This window comes from Panthera leo, chromosome E1, assembly GCF_018350215.1.
Source record: "Panthera leo isolate Ple1 chromosome E1, P.leo_Ple1_pat1.1, whole genome shotgun sequence".
Lineage (NCBI taxonomy): Eukaryota > Metazoa > Chordata > Mammalia > Carnivora > Felidae > Panthera > Panthera leo.
In genome coordinates, this window is record NC_056692.1 from 18,253,146 (window position 1) to 18,275,024 (window position 21,879).

The following is a 21,879-nucleotide window of genomic DNA, read 5'->3' on the forward strand; positions in this document are numbered from 1 at the left end:
AGGTTAAAACTTACTGTGTGCTTTTCTAAGAGAATTAGGACCCGAAATTATTTCATAGTTTATAAACTAAATGCAATAGAGGGATGTAACCGGCAGGGGGCTATTTAAAATCCCAGCATCTACATCTCTCATCTCTATTTTTCTAGTTCGGGCTGGTTTTAGAAGAGAAAGCACTTTACCCATTGCCCTTTATGCCTGTGAGAATGGAAGCTGTGGATTCACACTGGAATTACAGAGAGAAACTGCCAGGGGAAGGCAAGGCCTTGCTTAAATGTCTGTTTGGTAATCTGAGAGGAGCGTCGAAGTCAGTCTGCCATTTGGTCATTCAGATCAATCAGTCCTGATGATCCATCAGATCATCTAAATGCCCAATTTAAAAGAAACCAAGGCAGAGCCCAGGAAAATTAGTTGCTGAATCTTCTTGTTCAAGCCTCCTCTTTTCTGTTTAGTTTGCTGCTCCCGAGAAAAGTATTTTCCTTGCTCACTCTTCACATCATTAAGCTGTTCTGTCCAAAGTGGATTAGGAAAAGTGCTTCTAAAAAATGCTGCTAAACCAACAGGTGGAGATAAAAGCCGTCTCGTCTTCCTCAACAGTGACTTGTCTGGTTATAAGTAATACTGATCAGTACAAATCTGGCAATCTCTCTCCATACTTCTTTTCTAAAAACATTTACATCTGATTCTGTGTTAGTGGAAAGAGTACAGTAGAAATAGCTTCATCCTCGTAGTTGGAGTAAGAGGTACCGAGTATTTTGGCTCAGTATTTAGAAAAGACATCTTGATGTACATGTACGAGGTATGGCACTGGAGTGAAAGCTCCACCCCAGTCATTTTCCCAGACACATCAAAAACCAGGAGACAAAAAGCCAGGGGTCATTTAGGTGCTACACAGCATTTATTTTCTCCTAAAGCATTGGGGATTATGGTATTTTATTTAGTTTGACAAATATTTAACATTTTCTTATTTATGACCATGACATAAAAAATAAATAAAACCCGTAAGTAATGTTCTTGTTTAAACAGTCTTAACTCATTATTCTGTCGGAAGAGAAATCCTGCCCAGATGGTTACCAAATACAGATCCCCACCCTATCATGTTACCTGTTTATGAGGACCCCTGAGTATGTGTGCCTTAGCGCCTTCACAAGCCGTCCTCATTGCTTCCAGTGATGGTGTGCCCAAAAGATCCGTGATCAAATCCAACTACAAGGAAATATGAAATACAGATGGATATAGTAAGATCTCATGGAAACAACTTTCCATTACTCTTCAATCACTCAAGGCCAAGGACCTAATTTGGAGGGAAAAAAACACAACACCACCTTAAGGCAAATTCCAAATTAACTGATAGGAGCCCCTATGTTCACTTTCTGGACTACTTTTAAAAGGCCAGAATATTTTTATTAGGAATCCAGATGACAGAAATGAACTATGTTTCGGCAAGCATGGCATTCTAAGGCTGTAGTAGTTTAGGAGTCTGCATCTACCTACCCTGGGTCTTGATATCATGGTATCTATGATCCTTGCAGAGGTGAACTGCTCTTTTGCTCCTGGCTAATGACTGTTCTTTTCAAACAGTTAAAGAATGGATTCTGATGCTTCCAAAGGATTCAGGCTCATCAAGGAGCTAATCCATAAATCAGGCAGCTATGATTTAGGAACTACTCAGGACATTCACATCTGAAATGAAAGCTAAGCTATTGATGTGTGGGCCAGAACACCTCATTGACATTCTAGGTATGCTAGAAATCTCTTACACTGGCAGCAAACTGCGGTTCTTAGAAAACTATAATACTGAATAAGACCACATTTAGTTAGCAAAGCACAATAAAAAATGGTCTTCTCACAAGTCTTGGTAGGTCGGACACCACCTCCACAATTTTCTGTAGTGCTAAAACTCTTCCAACTTCATAACCTAATTAGCAATAATATGTCATTCGGATTCTTCCAGGACGGAAAATTCCTACCTACAGAATACTTCATTTTCTGGTACTGGGATTGCCAGATATAAAGCACCATTTTATTTCCTTTTTTTTTTTTTTAATGTTTATTTGTTTTTGAGAGAGAGAGAGCCCAAGCAAAGGAGGGGCAGAGAGAGGGAGGGGGACAGAGGATCCAAAGTGGGCTCTGTGCTGACAGCAGTGAGCCCGATGCAGGACTAGAATTCATGAACTGGAAGATCACGACCTGAGCCAAAGCTGGATGCTTAACTAACCAGCCACCTAGGTGCCCCTAAAGCACCATTTTTCTGCACTTATCAAAACTATGAGGTCTATATAAGGATCACTGTCCTCCAGGATAATGGGGATGATCAAGTAGCTTGTTTTCCATAAAAGATCTCTACACAAAGCCTTTTGGGAAAAGTGTGTTGGTGATACTTATGGACCTCTAACTACCAACCTAAAGGCAGAAGAAAATAACTGGCTCATGAGAACAAATGGAAACATTCAGAAAGTTGTCTACAATGGGTTAGATCCATGGATGAGAAATATTTTTATGCACTGTAGCACCTAGGGTTTTCATTTCTCAAAGATACAGAGAAAATGCTACAGAAAACAACTACTTCCATTTAGAAGTTAGCCTCTTTTCCTATTTTAGATCTTGACTTCTCATACTAAAATACACTGATGATAGATAGTGTTATCTGTTACTGGCTACATCATGCTGGCAAATTCAAGACACATGCATTTCTCTAGAAAATAAGGTATCTGAATCCCAGGCCAGTTGCTGCATACTTTGTTTTACACACACACAACACACAACACACACACACACACACACACACACACACACACACACACACACACAGTCTTTTCAGTAGCAACCCAAGATCCTGGTTCGATATACAGCATTTGAACACCTTAACTTTTATTTAAGCTTTTCTGTATGGCAGCTGCTTATGTGCAGACATGATGGTCTTACAGGTAAGTCCATTAAAATCTACTCTCTAAAAAAATCGAATAGTGAAGTGGGTACTGTCAATAGTACCCAACATTAAAATTATATATGACAATTTTTTATCACTAGGATCAATTTTTAAGATGGAAATTTGATAAAAATAGACTTGGAATGTTTAGCAGAAAAATAACTAAATGCTGATCATAGCATATACAGTTTCTAATGTATCAGTTAATTCTTTGTAGAAACAATTCCATTTTGGGTCAGGTGCATGAATTATTTACAAAGATACTCAGTAGTCAGGGTGATCTCTTACAATGCGATCAATCAAATCTCAATACTCCCTTGCTCAAAACCTTCATACCGCTTTCCATTACAATTTGGACAGAATAAAGTCCAAAGTCCTTATCAGGTCATCACAGTCAGGCGCTCTTTCTCCCTCCGACCTTGTCTCCTACAAGCTCCTCCTTGATTGTGCCATCCCCCCAACATGCCACACTTGTTCCTGCCTCAGAGGCGTAATTATGTGGGTTGTCCCTTTGCCTGGAACACTCCCAATATCTCGCTCCCCCATTTCACTTGAGTACTCCTCAAATGTCATCCCTTCAGAGAGAGAATCCTTCAGCACTGCTCTGCTCCACTGTCATCCCCTGGTTCAATTTTTCTTCAAAACATTTATCATTATTTAGGTTTATGTTTATTTGTAGACTTTATTTTCTGTCTCATGTGCAAGTTTCACGAAGGCAGGAACCAACCTTGTCTTATTTACTGCCGCATACCTATCATCCTGGCATAGCACCACTCTCGCAGTTGCTAACATTTGCTGAGAGCTCACTGTGAGCCTGGCCGCGTTTCCAGCTTTATTACTTCATTTGATCTGCACAACAGTCCTCAGAACCTTCTAATTTGCCTAAGAATGACTAGACAGTAAGTGGCAGAGCTAGGACTGGAACCCATCGATTTGATTCTGCAGCCTGAGTCCATCATTGTTACATTATTCTAATGCAAACTTTATGTTTGCATTGTTAGAATTTATGGATAAAAAATACTTAGGAATTATCGCAAGAAAATATGATAATGAATTAGCTCTTAGGGCAGATAAAGTATCACGAATGGGTTCTTAAAACTACCTTTTAATAAGCTTCTAATGTTCTCTGCCATATTTAAATATTGTAGCTCCAAAACAAAGGTTAGAAATGTTTCTAAATGTTCAGATTTAAGGAAATCAACACTTAAAATTTATATTCTAAGCATAAAGAGTAAGTACATTAAGCCACCAAATACATTTTCAAGTTGGACGCATTCAGTTAGAAAGAACAGAGACAATCTAACAACTGAAGATTACACCTGTGCAAATGGTTACATGCATCGGCGCAAGTAATAAAGCCAACACTCCCTCTAATAGGCCGGTAAGTTACAAAATGAATCTCTCTGTAATCTTCAACTTCATAACTTTTCTGAATTTTAAGTGAACCCGAATTTGCTAAAAGCAATGCAGACAGTACAACGAATAAGCCCAGGACATGTGTGCAAGGTGGTTTTTTCCTTTAAATCTGTAATAGAATTGAAAGCTACTAAAGCCTAAAGTAAAATCATACCTGCTGAATGGGACTTTGTGCCTGAAACAGTATTCTTCGTCCTAGTAGTTCTGCAAAGATACATCCGACAGACCAGATGTCAATAGCATTGCTGTAATGACGACTGCCCATCAGGATTTCCGGAGCCCGATAATACTGAGTAACAACTTCCTGAGTCATATGACGGGATTCATCTAATTCCTCCACTCTGGCCAATCCAAAATCACAAATCTAAATAGAAAAGATTATCAAAATATTGTTAAAGAGACACATGTATTTACAAATGGTAAAGTAAAACAAAACAGCCAAAAAGTTAAAATCTTGATAGATCTCCAAACTCAGAAGTTTTCAATGATACAGGTAGGGTATATTTGTGTCAATGCATAATTTGATCTTATCGGTATAAGAGGGGGGAAAAAAGGCTCAAACTTCCTTATTTCTATATAAAATGATGATCTTAAAAATATTCTTCTCACTTTTAATGTCTTTTCAATTGACAACTAAACCAAAAAGACAGCTCAACGCACATTTCTAGGTTTAATGTAGAAACCAAACTATGTATTTTCAAGGCTTCTTGAGGAAGTATTATAAGAAAAAAAAAAAGAGCCAATCTTGAAGACTTCCTGAACTATGTTCACTCTCATTACAGAATACATGTAGTAAAATTTCTTTAAATCAAACTGAGTCCTAAACTTCACATGTATCTATTTTTAAAATACTAATGCACACTCAAATGTGTGAATATGTCAAAATGTGGCACACTGTAGGATACCAGTGCCACTAGGTTCATTCTTTTCTTCGTGCCGTAAATATTTAACTTAATGCCTCTCAAGTTTTGGACAGCATGCTGGAACCTGGTGACACAACAGTAGATGAGGAAGATTGGTTAATTTACATGCAGACCGAAAAACGAATCTTTTCCTGTTACTTCTGTTTACTGAGAGGCTGCAGTTGCAAGATGAGCTGTTAGTGGACAACAGCAGTGCCACCAATGGCAACTTCTGCTTATTTTCAGGAATTAAGACTTTCTTGAAACTAGGCAAACAAAACAGAAAGGGGGAGCACTGAGGCTAAGACAAGAAGTAATGGTCTTCCAAACTTTAGCACTCTCACTGATTAACTTCATTGAGTCAGTGTTAGAAGCGACAAAATAACACTGTTCTAAATTGAAGTCCCAGCCTACGATTTTATTTGAAAAAAGGGTCTGACAGCTAAAAAAAAAAAAAGTTGGAAAACCATAGCAAAAAGGAAACAAAACAAAACAAAACAACAACCAAACTATAAGTTGCTTATCGGGGCACCTGGGTGGCTCAGTCGGTTAAGCGTCCGACATCAGCTCAGGTCATGATATCACAGTCCGTGAGTTCAAGCCCCGTGTTGGGCTCTGTGCTGACGGCTCAGAGCCTGGAGCCTGTTTCAGATTCTGTGTCTCCCTCTCTCTGACCCTCCCCCGTTCATGCTCTGTCTCTCTCTGTCTCAAAAATAAATAAAAACATTAAAAAAAATTAAGTTGCTTATCAAATCCTCCCAAAGACTAGGGTTCAAATAACACATAATATTTAAAATGCCATGGTGTTTTAGGATATCTTTTAAAACAAAACAAAAACCAAAGAACTTTAATCCATTTTCCTATCATTCTTGTATTTAGAGTAAAAAAACAAAAAACAAAACAACAACAACAAAAAACAACCAACCACCCACTGGACAGAAAATATTTTGTTATAAAGCAAGTCCCTTGTTAAAAACATCAGTCTGGAGTCATTTCTGGCAATTTATCTGGAAGACAAGCTAAACCCAAAGTAAGAAGTTTATATGATCAGATAGCCAAAAGGATAATGAGATTTCCAACAAAATTATCCATTTTGTGCTTAATAGGAAATAAAATATATTCATAATATGAAAGGATATAATTTAAAAGAAATGTTTTATCATAATTATTTTTGATGAATTTGTACATTTGAGAAGGCAGAATTAGTTTGTCCATAGCTTGACATTCCATTCTGGGTTTTATTTTTATTTTTTTATTTTAGCGAGAGAAAGAGAGCGAGAGAGAAAGAGAGAGAGAACGAACCTTAAGCAGTTTCCACGCTCAGTGCAGAGCCCAATGTGGGGCTCCATCCCACGACCCTGGGATCATGACCTGAATCGAAATCACGAGTCTGATGCTCAACTAACTGAGCCACCCCAGAAGCCCCCTAACCATTCTGGGTTTTAAAAGTAGGCAGCTTGGACAAGTCAAAGGAACAGGGCACAATTTCAATTTATCCTGATCTGTGTATTGGTTTATTCATAATTGACATTTTCCTCTAGTTACTCATTTATGTAGCCAGAAGTTACAATACCATTACTAATGATTTTAAAAAATAGACTTCAGGGGCGCCTGGGTGGTGTAGTTGGTTAAGCCCCCGATTCTTGATCCCACTCTGGTCATGATCTTGTGGTTGGTGAATCTGAGCCCCGCATCAGACTATGCACTGATGGTGTGGAGTCTGCTTGGGATTCTGTCTCTCCTTCTCTCTGCATTTCCCTGGCTTGTGTGCTCTCGTGCTCTCTCTCTCAAAAATAAACATTAAAAAACTGTTTTTAATGGATTTCAACCAGGTAATGGCATCAAGCATTCTACACAAAATGCTTTGTGAAATTCTCCAACCAGAAACCAAAACAAGAAAAAACTGGCATAAATTGTCATAAAACTGATTTGGCCTGAACGGAATAAAGAATTCTTAAGTTTTTTGTTTTTTTGTTTTTGTTTGTTTGTTTGTTTGTTTGTTTTAATTACAATGAGGGTTGTGGGAATAGGTTGCAGATCTCTTCAAAAAGGGGAAAGGTAGCAGGGGAATGAACTCAATGACCTATAGAAAGAATATTTACTTCAGTGGACACTGGGGACAATTAATTTCTCTGTGGAAAGAGACTGCACTACGACACTAGTTGTTTTCAGGGAAATTATGAAAAATAGTTAAAAAAATCTTTCCAGAGTTAAATCAGAAACAGTTCTTGAAGGCTATAATGGAGAATTTTATCCTAAAGCAGTATATCATACCAGCTTTTAAAGAAAATTGGGCCACAGTTTAAAGAAAGCATTTAAAATACAAAATTATATTCATTTATATACTTGCTTTTAATATTTAGTTTAACTGCCATCAAACTAAGTAACAATGACAGCTTGATTACTTATAAAGCAGGCAACATTTAAAAACCAGTTTTTTTCAAATATATCGGTTGAAACGTTAACAATATTTACTGCAGACTGAAGCACCATGTAATACTGTAGCCACTCACAAACTAAACGGAATTTAAATTTGCTTACACAGGATGGCACAGCTCTAGGCAGGCCCTTATCTCTACCTTCTATGATGGGGAAGGTAGGGTGGTTCTCTTCCTATCTAGGAGCTCCATGAATACATCTCTCTGTTGGAGGCAGGGAGATGCACATATGTGGATTTTGCAATTGGTGAGCCACTCACTCTAACAAAAAACGGGCAGGGGTGAGGGGGTGGGTGGATGGAGACACTGGGGGAGAGTAAAATGGAAACTGATGGCTTGAGATTTTGGAGCTACTAACTATAATTAATCCTGTAATCAATACCCCCTCAGAGGAGGTAGCAGGATTGGCTACTATACTGTCAAATACATTTAACCCTTTCCTGGCTTAGTACTTTCACTTGTGTTTCCACTTCCCTACTTTACTACCTCAGTCACGCAGGGTATAAAAATGCTACAAGTTTCTTAAAAGCCATACTTCATTCTCATATAAACAGCTTACTGGTTTTCCAATATTCCTTTTGATGTGTACTTCTTTTAACAATGGAACAACTGAAAAAGAAATCACCTTCTCCATCTTCTTTCTGGTCACATTGTAATTCCAATTTCAGTGTTTCTAAAACATATGCAAGCTATCATGAAGAAACCATGAGTCAAGACTACAAATCTGTTACTGTGGCCATGACTAGTGACATTGCTAGGGAAACCTGGGTTCTTTCATTTTTGGCAAAGCGATGAAAACAAATTTAACTCTTTCACAAAAACACATTGCTCTTAATCCTGCCTTGACATTCTGAATTTTTCTCAGATACTCAAATAAACTGAAAAGCTACCTTTAGAACACAGTTGCTGTTCACAAGGAGATTCCCTGGCTTAATGTCTCGATGTAAAATGCCAGCTGAATGGAGATATTTCAAACCTGAAATAACAAACGGATTTAATTGCAGATATTTAATTCCTTTCGCTCAACCAATGATTTGGGGGGAAAACCACAGAAACAGAGAGTACAGGATTTAAGACTGTTCTCTAAATGATGGCCTAATAAACATTATTAAAAGCTAGACTTAGCCCTACCTCAAAAAACCTGTAATTTTGCGACAGTAAAATAAAGTGTCATCAAAGGCTTGCACAATCTACAGATCATGCCTATAATTCAAAAGATGATTTAGGTTTAAATATAGATAAGCTTTTCAGGCACTGGAATTAAAGCTGACCATACGAACGTCCTCAAATTGCTCCTAGGTGTGGGTTGGCCACTGGAACTCTGCTGCTGGTACCGTCACCCTGTGATTCCCATTACCCACCGGGGAGCCTTTCCCAGGGCAGATTTTTACTGGGAAGACAAAAGTCAGCAACCTGCCCAGGTCTGTCAGTAGTATTCTCCACCACTGAGATTCGAGAGGGTAATAATTAATTACTTTACAATATTTCTGACACCTTAAAAGACCGAGGGTTGTAGCACTGCTAAAAAAAGGTCACAGCTTCAAGGCTGAGTCTTCTGAACAAAGTACAGTAAATCATGTATTTTTTTCAAGTGTAAAAAAAGATCCAGTATCCAGTATCTTTACTCTGTCCCCCACCATAGAATGTCAACAAATCCATAGAAAGTGAACATCGTGGTTTTAACGTTGTGCTTTCATTCTGTTGTTAAGATGCTTTTTAACCTCTATAAAGAATGTCTGAATTCCATAAATCCTAGTGAGGGAGGGGTAGGGGGAGGATATTTTACTAGGTAAGGAAGCTGTTTCAGCTTTAAACAATTAATTCTCCATTTGTAACAGCAAAATTCCAAAGGACACACCTGATGGCCAGAAGAAGCTCCATCAATGTCGGCTCAAACTGCCTCTCCATCAGGTTGGTGCTCTCGAGTGAGCCAGCCTGAAGAATTATTTAGCTGGCTGTTTCTCAGTCTCCTTGATGCTCTGGCTTTAAGAGTCATTTTGTTTTTCTAGAATTGGACTCAGGTACACCAGCCAACACTTTGATCAGGCTTATGTACTGCTGGTTTGAAGAATAAATGTCTGGATGACACAAGTTACTTTTTAATTGAGTTATCTGATGCCAGTCACATATCCCTACTAAAGGCTGTTTAGTGGAAACTTTGTGACAGACCACGGGGTTTGACAAACCCTCTTGCTTATTTACTCCCTAGATTAACCTAGTCATGAATTAGGGCTTTCTCTTCCATCACTGAAAATAAGAACCATTTGGCCACCCTTAAAAAAGACTCTTATTTAACATCAAGCATAGAGAATATTATATTTGACCTTGGTCAAAAGAAAAAAGTCTTTAGGGAAGAAGAAAGCCTTGGGAGGTCAGATTAAAGTTCAAATGAAAAGCAAAACATTTCACGTATACAGTGACACTACCTTTTTCTTCACAAAGAAAAGCTTACCTCGCAAAATCTGATAAAGAAAAACTTTGACATGATCTGAGCTGAGTGGTTGAGGAGAGACGATAATTTTATGTAGGTCACTCTGCATCAATTCTGTGACAACATATCTTGAAGTTTTAAGTTAAGGAGAGTTCAGAGAATTCAGCCCCAATCCCCTCAAAGTAGGCGCTAGGTCTAAAGAATAACTTCCACTCTTAAGGCTGGAGAAAGTTTAAGGAAAGAAAGCTTCTAGACAGTATGACAAAGGTGAGAATTCCAGCCCTCACAAGATAAAAAATTGCCAAAATTGAAGAATTTACCATTTAAAAGTTAGCAGACATAAACTAAGTGACTCCTCTATAATTAGCATTATAAAAGAAAAATAAGGGTAAATATTTTTTAAATTAAGTTTTTAATTCCAGTGTAGTTAACATACAGTGTCCTATTAGTTTCAGGTGTACAACACAGTGATTCACAGATTCTACACATTACTCAGTGCACATCAGGATAAATGTACTCTTAATCCCCTTCACCAATTTCACCCATTCTCCCCTGTAGGTGGGGACAGTTACCTCCCCCTCTGGTAACTGTCCTCTATAGTTAAGACTCTTTTTGCCCCCTTTGTTCATTTGTTTTATTTCTTAAGTTCACTATGAGTGAAATCATATGGTATTTGTCTTTCTCTGACAGACTCATTTAACTTAGCATTATATTCTCTAGAGCCATCCATGGTTGTTGCAAATGGCAAGATTTCATTCCTTTTTATATTCGATTATATACATTGCATACCCATTTATATTCCATTATATATATCACATCTTCTTTATCCACTGTATATCACATTATATTCCATTGTATATCCATTTATATTCCATTATATATATCACATCTTCTTTATCCATTCATCTATCGATGGACAACTTGAGTTGCTTCCATAATTTGGCTATTGTAAATAATGCTGCTATAAACATAGGGGTGCATGTACCCTTTTGAATTAGTGTTTTTCTGGGTTTTTTTTTGGGGGGGGGGTAAACACCCAGCAGTGCCAATCCTGGATTGTAGGGTATTTCTATTTTTAACTTTTTGAGGAACCTCCATACTGTTTTCTACAGTGGCTGTACCAGTTTGCATCCCCACCAACAGTGCACCAGGGTTCCTTTCTCTCCACACCCTCGCCAACACTTGTTGTTTCTTTTTTTGATTTTAGCCATTCTGACAGGTGTGAGGTGGTATCTCATTGTAGTTTTGATTTGCATTTGCCTGATGATGAGGGATACTGAGCATCTTTTCATGTGTCTGTTGGCCATCTGTATGTCATCTTTGGAGAAATGTCTGTTTATGTCTTCTGCCCATTTTTAATTGGATTATTTATTTTTTGGGTGTGACGTTACATAAGATTTTTATATATATTGGATTCTAACCCTTTATCAGATAGGTTACTGGCAAATATCTTCTCAATAAGGGTAAACATTTTAAATGACAGCCAGGCCAGGAAGAATGTGAAGATCAAGGAGTCTCAGTGTCTATTCAGACATGTTACTGGAGCATCCTGTGAATCCAAACAAGAGAGGGTTGGGGGTCTCACCCTAGGCCACCAAGGTACCAATGGAAAGGATGACAATCTACCCACCAACTGTGGCTTAAGTTACTTTATAAAGTATAATACTCCTAGAAATGTATAAAACGATTAGTTCAAATCCAAGCCTTCCTCCAATCTTAATAATTTGTTTTGTTATTTAACTTTTTTTTTTTTTACATTTATGCCTCCCTTATTAAATTTTAAGCTTCCTATGCTTTTTACTCTTATACCTTCAGGGTTTTGTTCGATCAACACATGGTCGATGACCATAGGCTGGAGCATGGGGAGAAATGAAGATGTAGAATTCAACTCTTGTGAATATAACTTTTGCTGTATCTAGAATAGGACAGATTCAGGTCTTACTCCTACCCACAGTTAATGATTCATTACAAATCTGGGTGAATTTTATGATTTAAATTTAACCTTCCTTAAGACAAGGGGTGAGTACCTTTGACTTTGGGAGATTCCTACAGGCTTTAAATTCTTCCGATACCTCGTGAAAGTTAGTTTCATGTTCTGGGTTAAAACACTAAGGCTCCCCTACCCCTGTATAACTGAAAGCGGGAACAGGCAAAAAAAAAAAAAAAAAAAAAAAAAAGAAAAGAAAAGAAAAGAAAAGAAAAGAAAAGAAAAGAAAAAAAAGCATAGCTGTTACTGGATTGCAGAGTTATTTTGCTTTCTTACATAGTTCTTCAGATCCTACCTTTCTTCTTCCAGAGCGAGATTATGAAATCTTTTTTAAGGACAACCCATCTGACACCCCGTAAAACACCTTTTGTGCCAGTACTGACTGTCCCACAGCTAGTCCTAGAAGATATAGTCCATCTTAAGGGGCAGCTGTAGTCTTAGTGTGCTTAGCATGAGCTATAAATGAACTAAGAGGGTCCAGGGACTCGTGTTTTAGCATTTACATGCTCACTGTAAGGGTAAATGCTAGGCATAAAAAAATAAAGATGAGAAGGCGTCTGCCTTCAAAACTTACAATAATTTTTTTTAAAAGTGCTATTAGGCTTTGGTTTTTACTTTTATGAACTTTAAAGACTCTTGTAGTAAGTGGTCATTATCTGGGGAGAATGATTTAAAAACACTTCTAATTTAACGTTTTAGCAAAAACAAGTAGTAACAACTTGAGAGTAGGGAGGAGAACTAATTGATAATGCTTTGACACACAATCAAAACACCCTCCTTGAAACATTTAGGTCAAATGGCTTCTAGAACACCTGACTGTTGGCTTTTCTTCTCTCTCACTGGTTGTTCCTTTTCAATCCTCCTTTGTTTTCTTCTCCAATTACTTAATGTTGAAATGTCCCAGGGCTTGGTCCTCTTGTGTTTCCACACGCACTTTCTTGGGCAAGTGGATCCAATCCTAAGACTTTAAATAGCATACTTGCAGATCACTCCCAACGTTGTATTTCTAGTTAATCCTGTTTCCTTAAGTCCAACCCCGTTCATCAAACTGTCTACTCATCATCTCCTCTGGATGTCTAATTGACATCTCAAACTGTCCAAACATGTATTCTCCATCTTTCCCCCACCAAATCACTTTTTCTAGTTGTAGGCTTTCCCACAGAAAACTTATTTTTCCAGCAAGCTGCTCACACCACAAACCACAAACCTTGGAGTCATCATAGATTTCTCTTTCTCTCTCGTTCCACCTCCAATCCAGCAGAAAATCCTGTTGGTTCTTTCATAATTTAGCCACAGAATTAGACTACTTCTTATCATGTCCACTGTTACCTCCTATGGCCCAAGACCCCTAGATTTCTAACACACAGGAGACAGAATAAACTTTTGACTGTTACATTTTTATTTTGTCTATACACTGAGTTACTTTATTATATAGATAACATAATTTTTAGGGTTTTTATATTCTTAGGTTACTTTTACCTGAGGTTTTATTAATCAGATTCTTTCCAAAGAATTATATTCTACTCCATAATGAAGATTAGTGAGGAAATGAGATTTAGCATGCAGAATTTCCTAGGAACAGTTTTCAGTGACATGTTAGAATTGTTCTATAAAATGATACATATCAGTTAAATTATGGTATTATTACCAGGTTTAGATTTAGATTTTATTCTTAATAGCTTATAAATTTTTACATTTATTTAATTTTGACAGAGAAAGAGAGAGAGAGAGAGAGAGAGAGAGAGAGCGTGCAAGCAGGGGAGGGGCAGAGAGAGACACAGAATCCAAAGCAGGCTCCAGGCTGTCAGCACAGAGCCTGATGTGGGGCTTGAACCCATGAACCATGAGACCATGACCCGAGCCGAAGTTGGATGCTTAACCGAGTCACCCAGGCACCCCTTACATTTTTTTCTTTAGTTTTAAACACACAGAAAACTTGGAAGAATTAAACAGTGATCACCCATATATATATACCCACCACCCAGATTCTATATTTAACAATTTGATTTAGTACATGTTTATCCATGGCTCTTTCCATTCATCAATTCACCTTTTTTTTTTGGGGGGGGGGGTGCTGCATTTCACAGGACAATCTTTTTGAATGACAGCCAGATTATGTCACTCTTCTGCAAAAGCTTATTTCATTTAGAGTCAAAGCCAAAGTCCTTAAAATGTCCTTACATGGCCAGAAATGATCTGGCGTCTTACTGCTCTGACCTCCTTTCCTACCATTTTTGCTATTTTGTTATTCTCTAAACATGTTAGACACACTCTGACCTTTGCTCTAGCTGTTCCCTCTGCCTGAATGGGCTTTCCCAGACACCCTGGCTAACTTTCTCACCTCCTTTGTGTTTTTGCTCAAATCTGATCTTTTGAATGAGGTCTACCTTGACCACCCCAGTACCGCACCTTGCATGCTTTATACAACAGCTATCCCCCTGCACATCTCTACCTTTTCTTTTTTCCCTTTAGTACTTATCCTCCATAATTTACTTGTTATGTTTATTGTTTGTTGGCCTCCCCAGTCCTGCTCCATGAGGACAACAAGAATTTTTGTCTGTTTTGTTCACAAGTCCATCCCAAACTGTCAGAAACAAATGCCTGCATTACAGTTAAGTCTCCTATAAACATCTGTTGAGTACATGAACTAATATATACTGAGCACCCACTAGATAAACAATACTCTACTAGTATTTTAAATATATCATCTCATCTAATTTTCATGGCAATCCTACGAGGGAGGTGTTAGTACTTCCAATTACAGATGAGGAAATTGAGGCTACCAGAAGGCAAGTAACCTATCTAAGGTTACACAGTAGTAGAACTCGGTCTTGACTATGTTTAAGATCGTTTCAATGGCTGGGTTTTATCTTCCCTTCTTTTTTTGAGTTATATTTTTAAAAACTGTAATAAAATATACTAAATGTTTACTGTGTTTTTTTAATAGAAGAATTTCAGTTAATGAATGCAGAAGCAATGTTAGATGAGTCACAAAATAAAGATTGCCATTTTTCAACGTCTATGGTATCACGGATACAGGCATCGATTATCAATGGCTGTTAAAACCATTTGAAAGGGATGAGACTGATCAGCATCACCTCAAATCACCACTCAACCTAGCAACACTTAATGTGGGATGAGATATTGTATCTCTATAAGATGCACACCACTGCCCAGAAAGTATTCAGGTCTTAAAAAAAAAACCTTGATAAAACGAATCCTCTAGCTCTAATTACTAGTTTACTAGAAACACGGAGAATAAAAGAGCAAGAGACACCATGAAGAAGCAATCAGCTAAACACAATGTGGATCATTCTTCTGAAAAAATTTTTCCAACAAATCAATGACAAAAAAGGGGGGGGGGGTTGGGTAGGTGAGGGGAAGAGAAGGTAGGAATGTTTGGGATAAAATAGTCTCAAGAGATGTAATAATGAAACGCAATATATGGACTGTGTTTAGAATCTGATTCAAACAAACCTGACTAAAAAAGTGATCTTTGAGTGGGATGCCTGGGTGGCTTAGTTGGTTGAGCATCTGACTTTGGCTCAGGTCATGATCTCATGGCTCATGAGCTCGAGCCCCGCATCAGGCTCGGTGCTGACAGCTCAGAGTCTGGAGCCTGCTTCCGATTCTGTGTCACCCTCTCTCTCTGCCCCTCCCCCATTTGTGCTCTGTCTCTCTCTCAAAAATAAATAAACATTAGAACAAATTAAAAAAAAAAAAAGATTTTTAAGGAGATCAGGGAATAGTATGGAATTAGCTAATTTTATTACGTGTGATAATGACATAATAGGTTTTTAAGGCCCTTATCAGTTAGAAATGCAAATTTAAGTATAGGTAAAATAATTTGAAGTCTAGGATCTACTTAAAAAAAATACATTTATTTATGGTTGAGAGAGAGAGAGAGAGGGAAGCGGGGGAGAGAGGGAGAAGAGTAGGGGAGGGGCAGAGAGAGAGGGAGAGAGAGAATCCCAAGCAGGCTCCACGCACAGCACAGAACCTGACTTGGGGCTCAATCCCATGACCAGGAGATCATGGCCTGAGCCGAAATCAAGAGTTGGATGCTTAGCCAACGGAGCCACCCAGGTGCCCTTGAGATCTACTTTAAAATACTTTCAGCCTTCCTTTCCCTGCCCTCAATAAAAAGGGAAAGAGGGTGAGATTGGCAAAATGATGAGCAACTGCTGAATGTGGGTAGCAGGTAAATAATAGTTATTATACTACTGTCTCTACTTTTCTGTATTTTTGAAAATTTCCAAAAAAGTTTTTAAAGAAAACCTTCATTGTATAAAACTAGAGAAATACAAGAAAGCCAAGGAATAGAAAAATGACCCAGAATCCTACCTCTTTGAATGAACCTATAACATCTTTGTGAAAAGTTGTACATGCATACACATATGTATATTTAAAATTGGGACTGTAACATAAACGTGGTGTTGCTGCCTGTTTTCTTAATAAAATACAGCATTTTCTCCTGTTATTAAATATTCTTAAAAAATTAAAATTTTTTTAATGTCTATTTACTTTTGAGACAGAGAGGGACAGAGCGTAAGCGAGGGAGGGGCAGAGAGAGAGGGAGACACACAATTCGAAACAGGCTCCACGCTCTGAGCTGGCAGCACAGAACATGATGCGGGGCTCGAACCCACAAACTGTGAGATCGTGACCTGAGCCGAAGTCAGATGCTCAACCAACTGAGCCACCCAGGCACCCCCCCGCAAATTTTTTTTGACAGAGCGTGTGCAGGTGCATGCAAGTGTGTGGAAGGAGCAGAGGGAGAGGGAGAGGGAGAATCTTAAGCAGGCTCCAAGCCCAGCGCAGAGCCTGACAAAGGGACTGATCTCATGACCGCAAGATCACGAACTGAGATGAAATCAAGAGTCGGGACACTTAACCGCCTGAGCCACCCAGGTGTCTTGTTAAATATTCTAATGAAGCAGAATTTTTATGACCATATAGTGTTCAAATGAATGAGTAGAATTCATTTAACCAACCTATCGCTGTTGAAAACCCAAGTCATTTCTAATTATACTTTAAGCAAACCTGAGATAAACATCACATATCTATGTATCTATATCTTTATGTGAATCGGATTATTTCCTAATATATTCCTTTAAGTGGAATTATGGTGTCAAAGCAGAACATATTACATACGCTTCTTTTTCCCATTTAAAATATCTTGTGAACATCTTTTCATGGTAATCCAGTTCTTTAATATAATTTTAGGTACTTTAAATAGTATTCCATCTTATGGATTATGTCATGACTTAAGCAATCCCTATCACTGGACATTTAGGTTATTACCGTTTGACTGTAATGTGGCTCTGTGGGAGGGCTTAGAGCTTTACAGTTTTGTGTCATAAGGGGTCTTCGATTATGTATATAGATCCTTTCTCTTGGGTTAATCCATTTCTCTAGAGAAGTCTTCCAAATTTCTGTCTTAGAAGGCACAGGCCAGGCTGCCAGGTTCTGTAGGAGTTGGGGAAGGGGCCAAAGACACGACAGCTCAGCTCATGCTGTCTCCAGGGAATAAAGCTTTGGTTTTCTGCGGGATAGGAAAAGAGTTATCTGAATCTTACTATTTCCCTCTTGTATGCACTGAAAATATTTTTCCCCACTAGGAAATCTTTTTGTTCTCTATTTCATCATTTCCACCCACTAGGAACTCTTTTTTTTTTTTTTTTTAACGTTTTATTTATTTTTGAGACAGAGAGAGACAGAGCATGAACGGGGGAGGGACAGAAAGAGAGGGAGACACAGAATCGGAAGCAGGCTCCAGGCTCTGAGCCATCAACCCAGGGCCCAATGCAGGGCTCGAACTCATGGACCGCGAGATCGTGACCTGAGCTGAAGTCGGACGCTCAACCGACTGAGCCACCCAGGCGCCCCTAGGAACTCTTAATCATAGAGACAAGAAAAAACTTCTATTGGCACCATTAAGCCTTAATCAGAAGTCCCAATATTCTTGAATTGGTTCCAGAAATATCAAGGGGCAAAAACAAAGAAACATTACACATAAAACAACAACAAAACAAAAACAGAAACACTTCATAACTGCTATCACTGTATTAAATGTTGTCAACTTGAGAATTTTACTCCAGGAAAAAAAAATTCCTAAAGACAGTATGAAGCACTTATCTGTATGGGATGTCAGGCACGTCTGCTGAGTTTGACAACTTTTTGTTCCTGCGAGGATTGAAAAGTTCTTGCATGGAAGTAGAGCAGGTTATATTCTACTCTGCCTTTCGTATCTACAAAACTGGGAGCCAAGTTGTGATGCCAGAATCTTTACTGTTAGTAGTGACAGTTGGTATGCATGCAAGTAGCAGAGAGAAAACATCTAATTTTCAAGTTATCGGGTTGAATTCATATTGCTGGCACTTGAAAAATCTTGCTTTGACTTATAAAAGGAATAAACGATACAAAAGCCAAAAACAGAGAGTAAGTATGAAATAATGTCATATGCTTTCTTCTAACAGAGACTACATTTTCAAAGAAAGGGGAAAAGGAAAACACTGGCTGGCTGGAATGGGTACTGCTCTATAACCAGATATTTTAGAAATAATTACTCATTTCAGAAAAAAATTCTTACATTTCATTTAGCATTATAAAACATGTATTTCCTGATCAAGGTGTTGTTCACCTTAAATCTACTGGATTTGAACTGACAATACTGGACCAATGTTGACCAAGAAAAACAATTTCATATGGTTTAACCCTACCTAACACAGAGCAAAGTATTACCAGGTGTCAAAAAGCAAGGCATTCAAAATGAATATAAAGCATGATTTCAAATGGTAAAGTCAATTCTTCTCTACTAAGACCACATGCCTACTATGTGTATAATTTCTCATAAAATATAAACTAGAGGGTATTCCCCCTGTTAAACACAAATGACTAGATTACCACGCCCCTGTCCTCAGGATCTGTGAACTTGAAAACTCTTTCATTCAACTGCCTGTTATAATACTTAAGAAAAGAGAGGGTCGCCTGGGTGACTCAGTCTTCTGGGCGTCTGACTCAGCTCAGGTCACAATCTCATGGTTTGTGGGTTTGAGCCCCGCATTGGGCTCTCTGCTGTCAGCACGGAGCCTGCTTTGGATCCTCTGTCTCCCTCTCTCTCTCTCTCTCTCTGCCCCTCCCCTGCTTGCAAGCACACACTCTCTCTCTTAAATAAATAAACATTAAAAAAAAAAAAAAAGGAGTATACCTCTGCTGAAGATGACAAGCTGACTTAAAAGAAAATGGGGTAGAGCACTGAGTAATGCAGAGAATTGCTGAATCACTATATTGTACACCTGAAACGAACATAACACTCTATGTTACCTACATTTGAATTAGAATAAAAAACTTAATAAAAACAAAAAAAAGCGAATGGGGGTAGGTTAATAAACTTAAATTAACCGGAAAGTCTAGGGCAAAAACCATACAAAGCTCCTGTCCACCTTTACCATTTTGCTTATTACCTCTGTGCAGAGATGCTTTCCTCTCCTCTAAAATCTTTTCTATTTAAAGTTTTTTTAATTTATTTTTGAGAGAAAGAGACAGAACATGAGCAGGAGAGGGGCAGAGAGAGAGGGAGACACAGAATCAGAAGCAGGCTCCAAGCTCTGAGCCGTCGGCACAGAGCCCAACGTGGGGCTCGAATCAACGAACCGTGAGATCGTGACCTCATGACCGGAGCCGAAGTCGGACGCTTAACTGACTGAGCCACCCAGGCGCCCTTCCTCTAAAATCTTTTTAAACATAAAAGACTGAAAAATTTTAAATGTATTATTTTTATAAAGTGATTAAATAGGTTACTCTGCAGAGAATAAGTTTTATCAAGCTTTAGTTTAGCAAAGTAAATTCTTCAGGGGAAATACATTTTTCACTCCACAAATAAAGGAGTTTTTTCCTCACAGAAAACAAGCCAACAAACAGGCCAACCTTTAAAAATTTGATTTCTCTGTACAATACAATTCCTGAATTTGAAGATTTAACAGTATAGCTTCAGAAATTTAGAAGCAACACACACCACTTTATGATAAGGTTTCTGCTTTGCTCCAGCAGAAATTCTCTGAAGTCTCAATCCCCAGCATAATGTCTCCCAGATGTCTCAACTAGTTGCCATGCCAACTAAAGCAGCTTAAATTAAATGAGGGCCTGAAAAAGCACCTGCATCTCTCCAGGTCTGTTGCGCATTAAATAAAGCTCTCTTGACAGGGACTCAGAGGTGCCATTAACTTGAACAGCAGCTATCTGATTATTGTTTCTGAGTAATTTAATGAGGGTCTCCAAACAAGAGGGAAAACAGGGTACTCTTTCCCTCTCTTGGTCCTTCTAAATGGGACAGCCTCTCCAACAGCTGGTGTACCCCCTGGGTCAATGACTCTGCTATGGCCTCTTAAGTTACCTTTGGGTAAAGATAAAATATAGGATAACGTTAGCGTGTTCAGGAGAATATTAACAGATTAACCATTTTCCCCTATTAAAACTCATCGTTAAAAACATGATCATAAAAAACACCGCACGGTATGCCAACCTCAGAGTGATTTGAACAGCCCTGTTAGAAAATAAATTGCTGCTGATTGCAGCAATTAGTTAACTAGCTCCGCAAAATATGGATTTCAAAATGTACTGATTTGCTTCAGAAAAATGAATGATGCAAATTAACAATTATAAATTCAGGGGTGGGGGGATGCTGCTCTGATGCCTCGGGTGCCCAAGGGAAACAACGGTGTTTCCACGCTGTTTTAAAGAGCTTTTTGTTGCCGATGTTGTTACTATTGCTAATGTGGACATTTAGAAGGTGATTTTTAACGGGGTAGAAAAGTCCTTTTGCTGCTTTCTCAAATATTATTAGCCACCGGGGTATATTAGTTAATAGAAATAAAAACTTGGCCAGAGAGGTTATGTGATTTACCCAAGGTCACATTCTATGTATGTGTGTAAAATGCCAGAACTACCTCTGGTTTCCCAGCTCTTGGTCCAGGGAGTCTCGACCCCACCAACCTGGTTCCCATAGGAGCCTTCCTACTATCATTCCCATATCTTACCGACGAGTATCATCACAGAATGCAGATTACTTTGAAATAAAGAAAAGCTGACTTTTTTTTTTTTTTTTTGGAGAACAAGAATGAGCAAGAGAGAGCGTAGGCTCTAAATTCCAATAGCTAGAGATTTAGATCTTTAAACATGTGAGGAAACTGGGGCACCTGCCTGGCTCCGTTGGTAGGGCATGCGACTTGATCTCAGGGTTGTGAGTTCGAGCCCCACATTGGGTGTAGAGATTACTTAAAATCTTTAAAAAAAGATAAATGCGAGAAAACCATCAAGATTTCTTTAGCTTCTACTGAATTTCTAAATTAGATGCACATTCTAATTGGCAATTTGCCTCTATCTGTAAAAACACATACATTTGGTTTCCTTAAAATGGTTTACTTTAAAAAATTATTTTTATTTTTTTTATTAAAAAAAGGTTTATTTATTTTTGAGAGAGAGAGAGAGAGAGAGAGAGAGAGAGCAAGCAGGGGAAGTACAGAGAGGGAGGGAGACAGAATCCCAAGCAGGCTCTGCATTGTCAGCACTGAGCCTGATGCAGGGCTTGAACCCATGAACCATGAGATCATGACCTGAGCTGAAACCAACAGTAAGACGCTTAACCCACTGAGCCACCTAGGCATCCCTAAAAAAATTGTTTTTAAACACATGAGAAACAATACAAATAAAAGCAATTAACACTTACTGAGTTCTTACTATGTGCCTGGCACGTTCTAAACACTTTGAATTATCTCAAG

At 38.4% G+C, this 21,879-nt stretch overlaps 1 protein-coding gene across 3 annotated transcripts in view; it reads right to left on the reverse strand.

Moving 5' to 3' along the window:
• The window catches only part of NLK (nemo like kinase), a 164,027-nt gene that overhangs the window by 19,204 nt on the left and 122,944 nt on the right, over positions 1-21,879 (reverse strand). For 2 of the 3 annotated variants that reach the window (XM_042914397.1, XM_042914396.1), the window contains exons 4-7: positions 10,135-10,241; positions 8,573-8,658; positions 4,497-4,706; positions 1,102-1,203 (exon numbers count right to left, since the gene is read on the reverse strand). In XM_042914397.1, coding sequence (XP_042770331.1) covers positions 1,102-1,203; positions 4,497-4,706; positions 8,573-8,658; positions 10,135-10,241 — 505 coding nt within the window. The remainder of the gene's footprint in view (positions 1-1,101; positions 1,204-4,496; positions 4,707-8,572; positions 8,659-10,134; positions 10,242-21,879) is intronic. The other variant, XM_042914398.1, reaches the window with a different exon arrangement.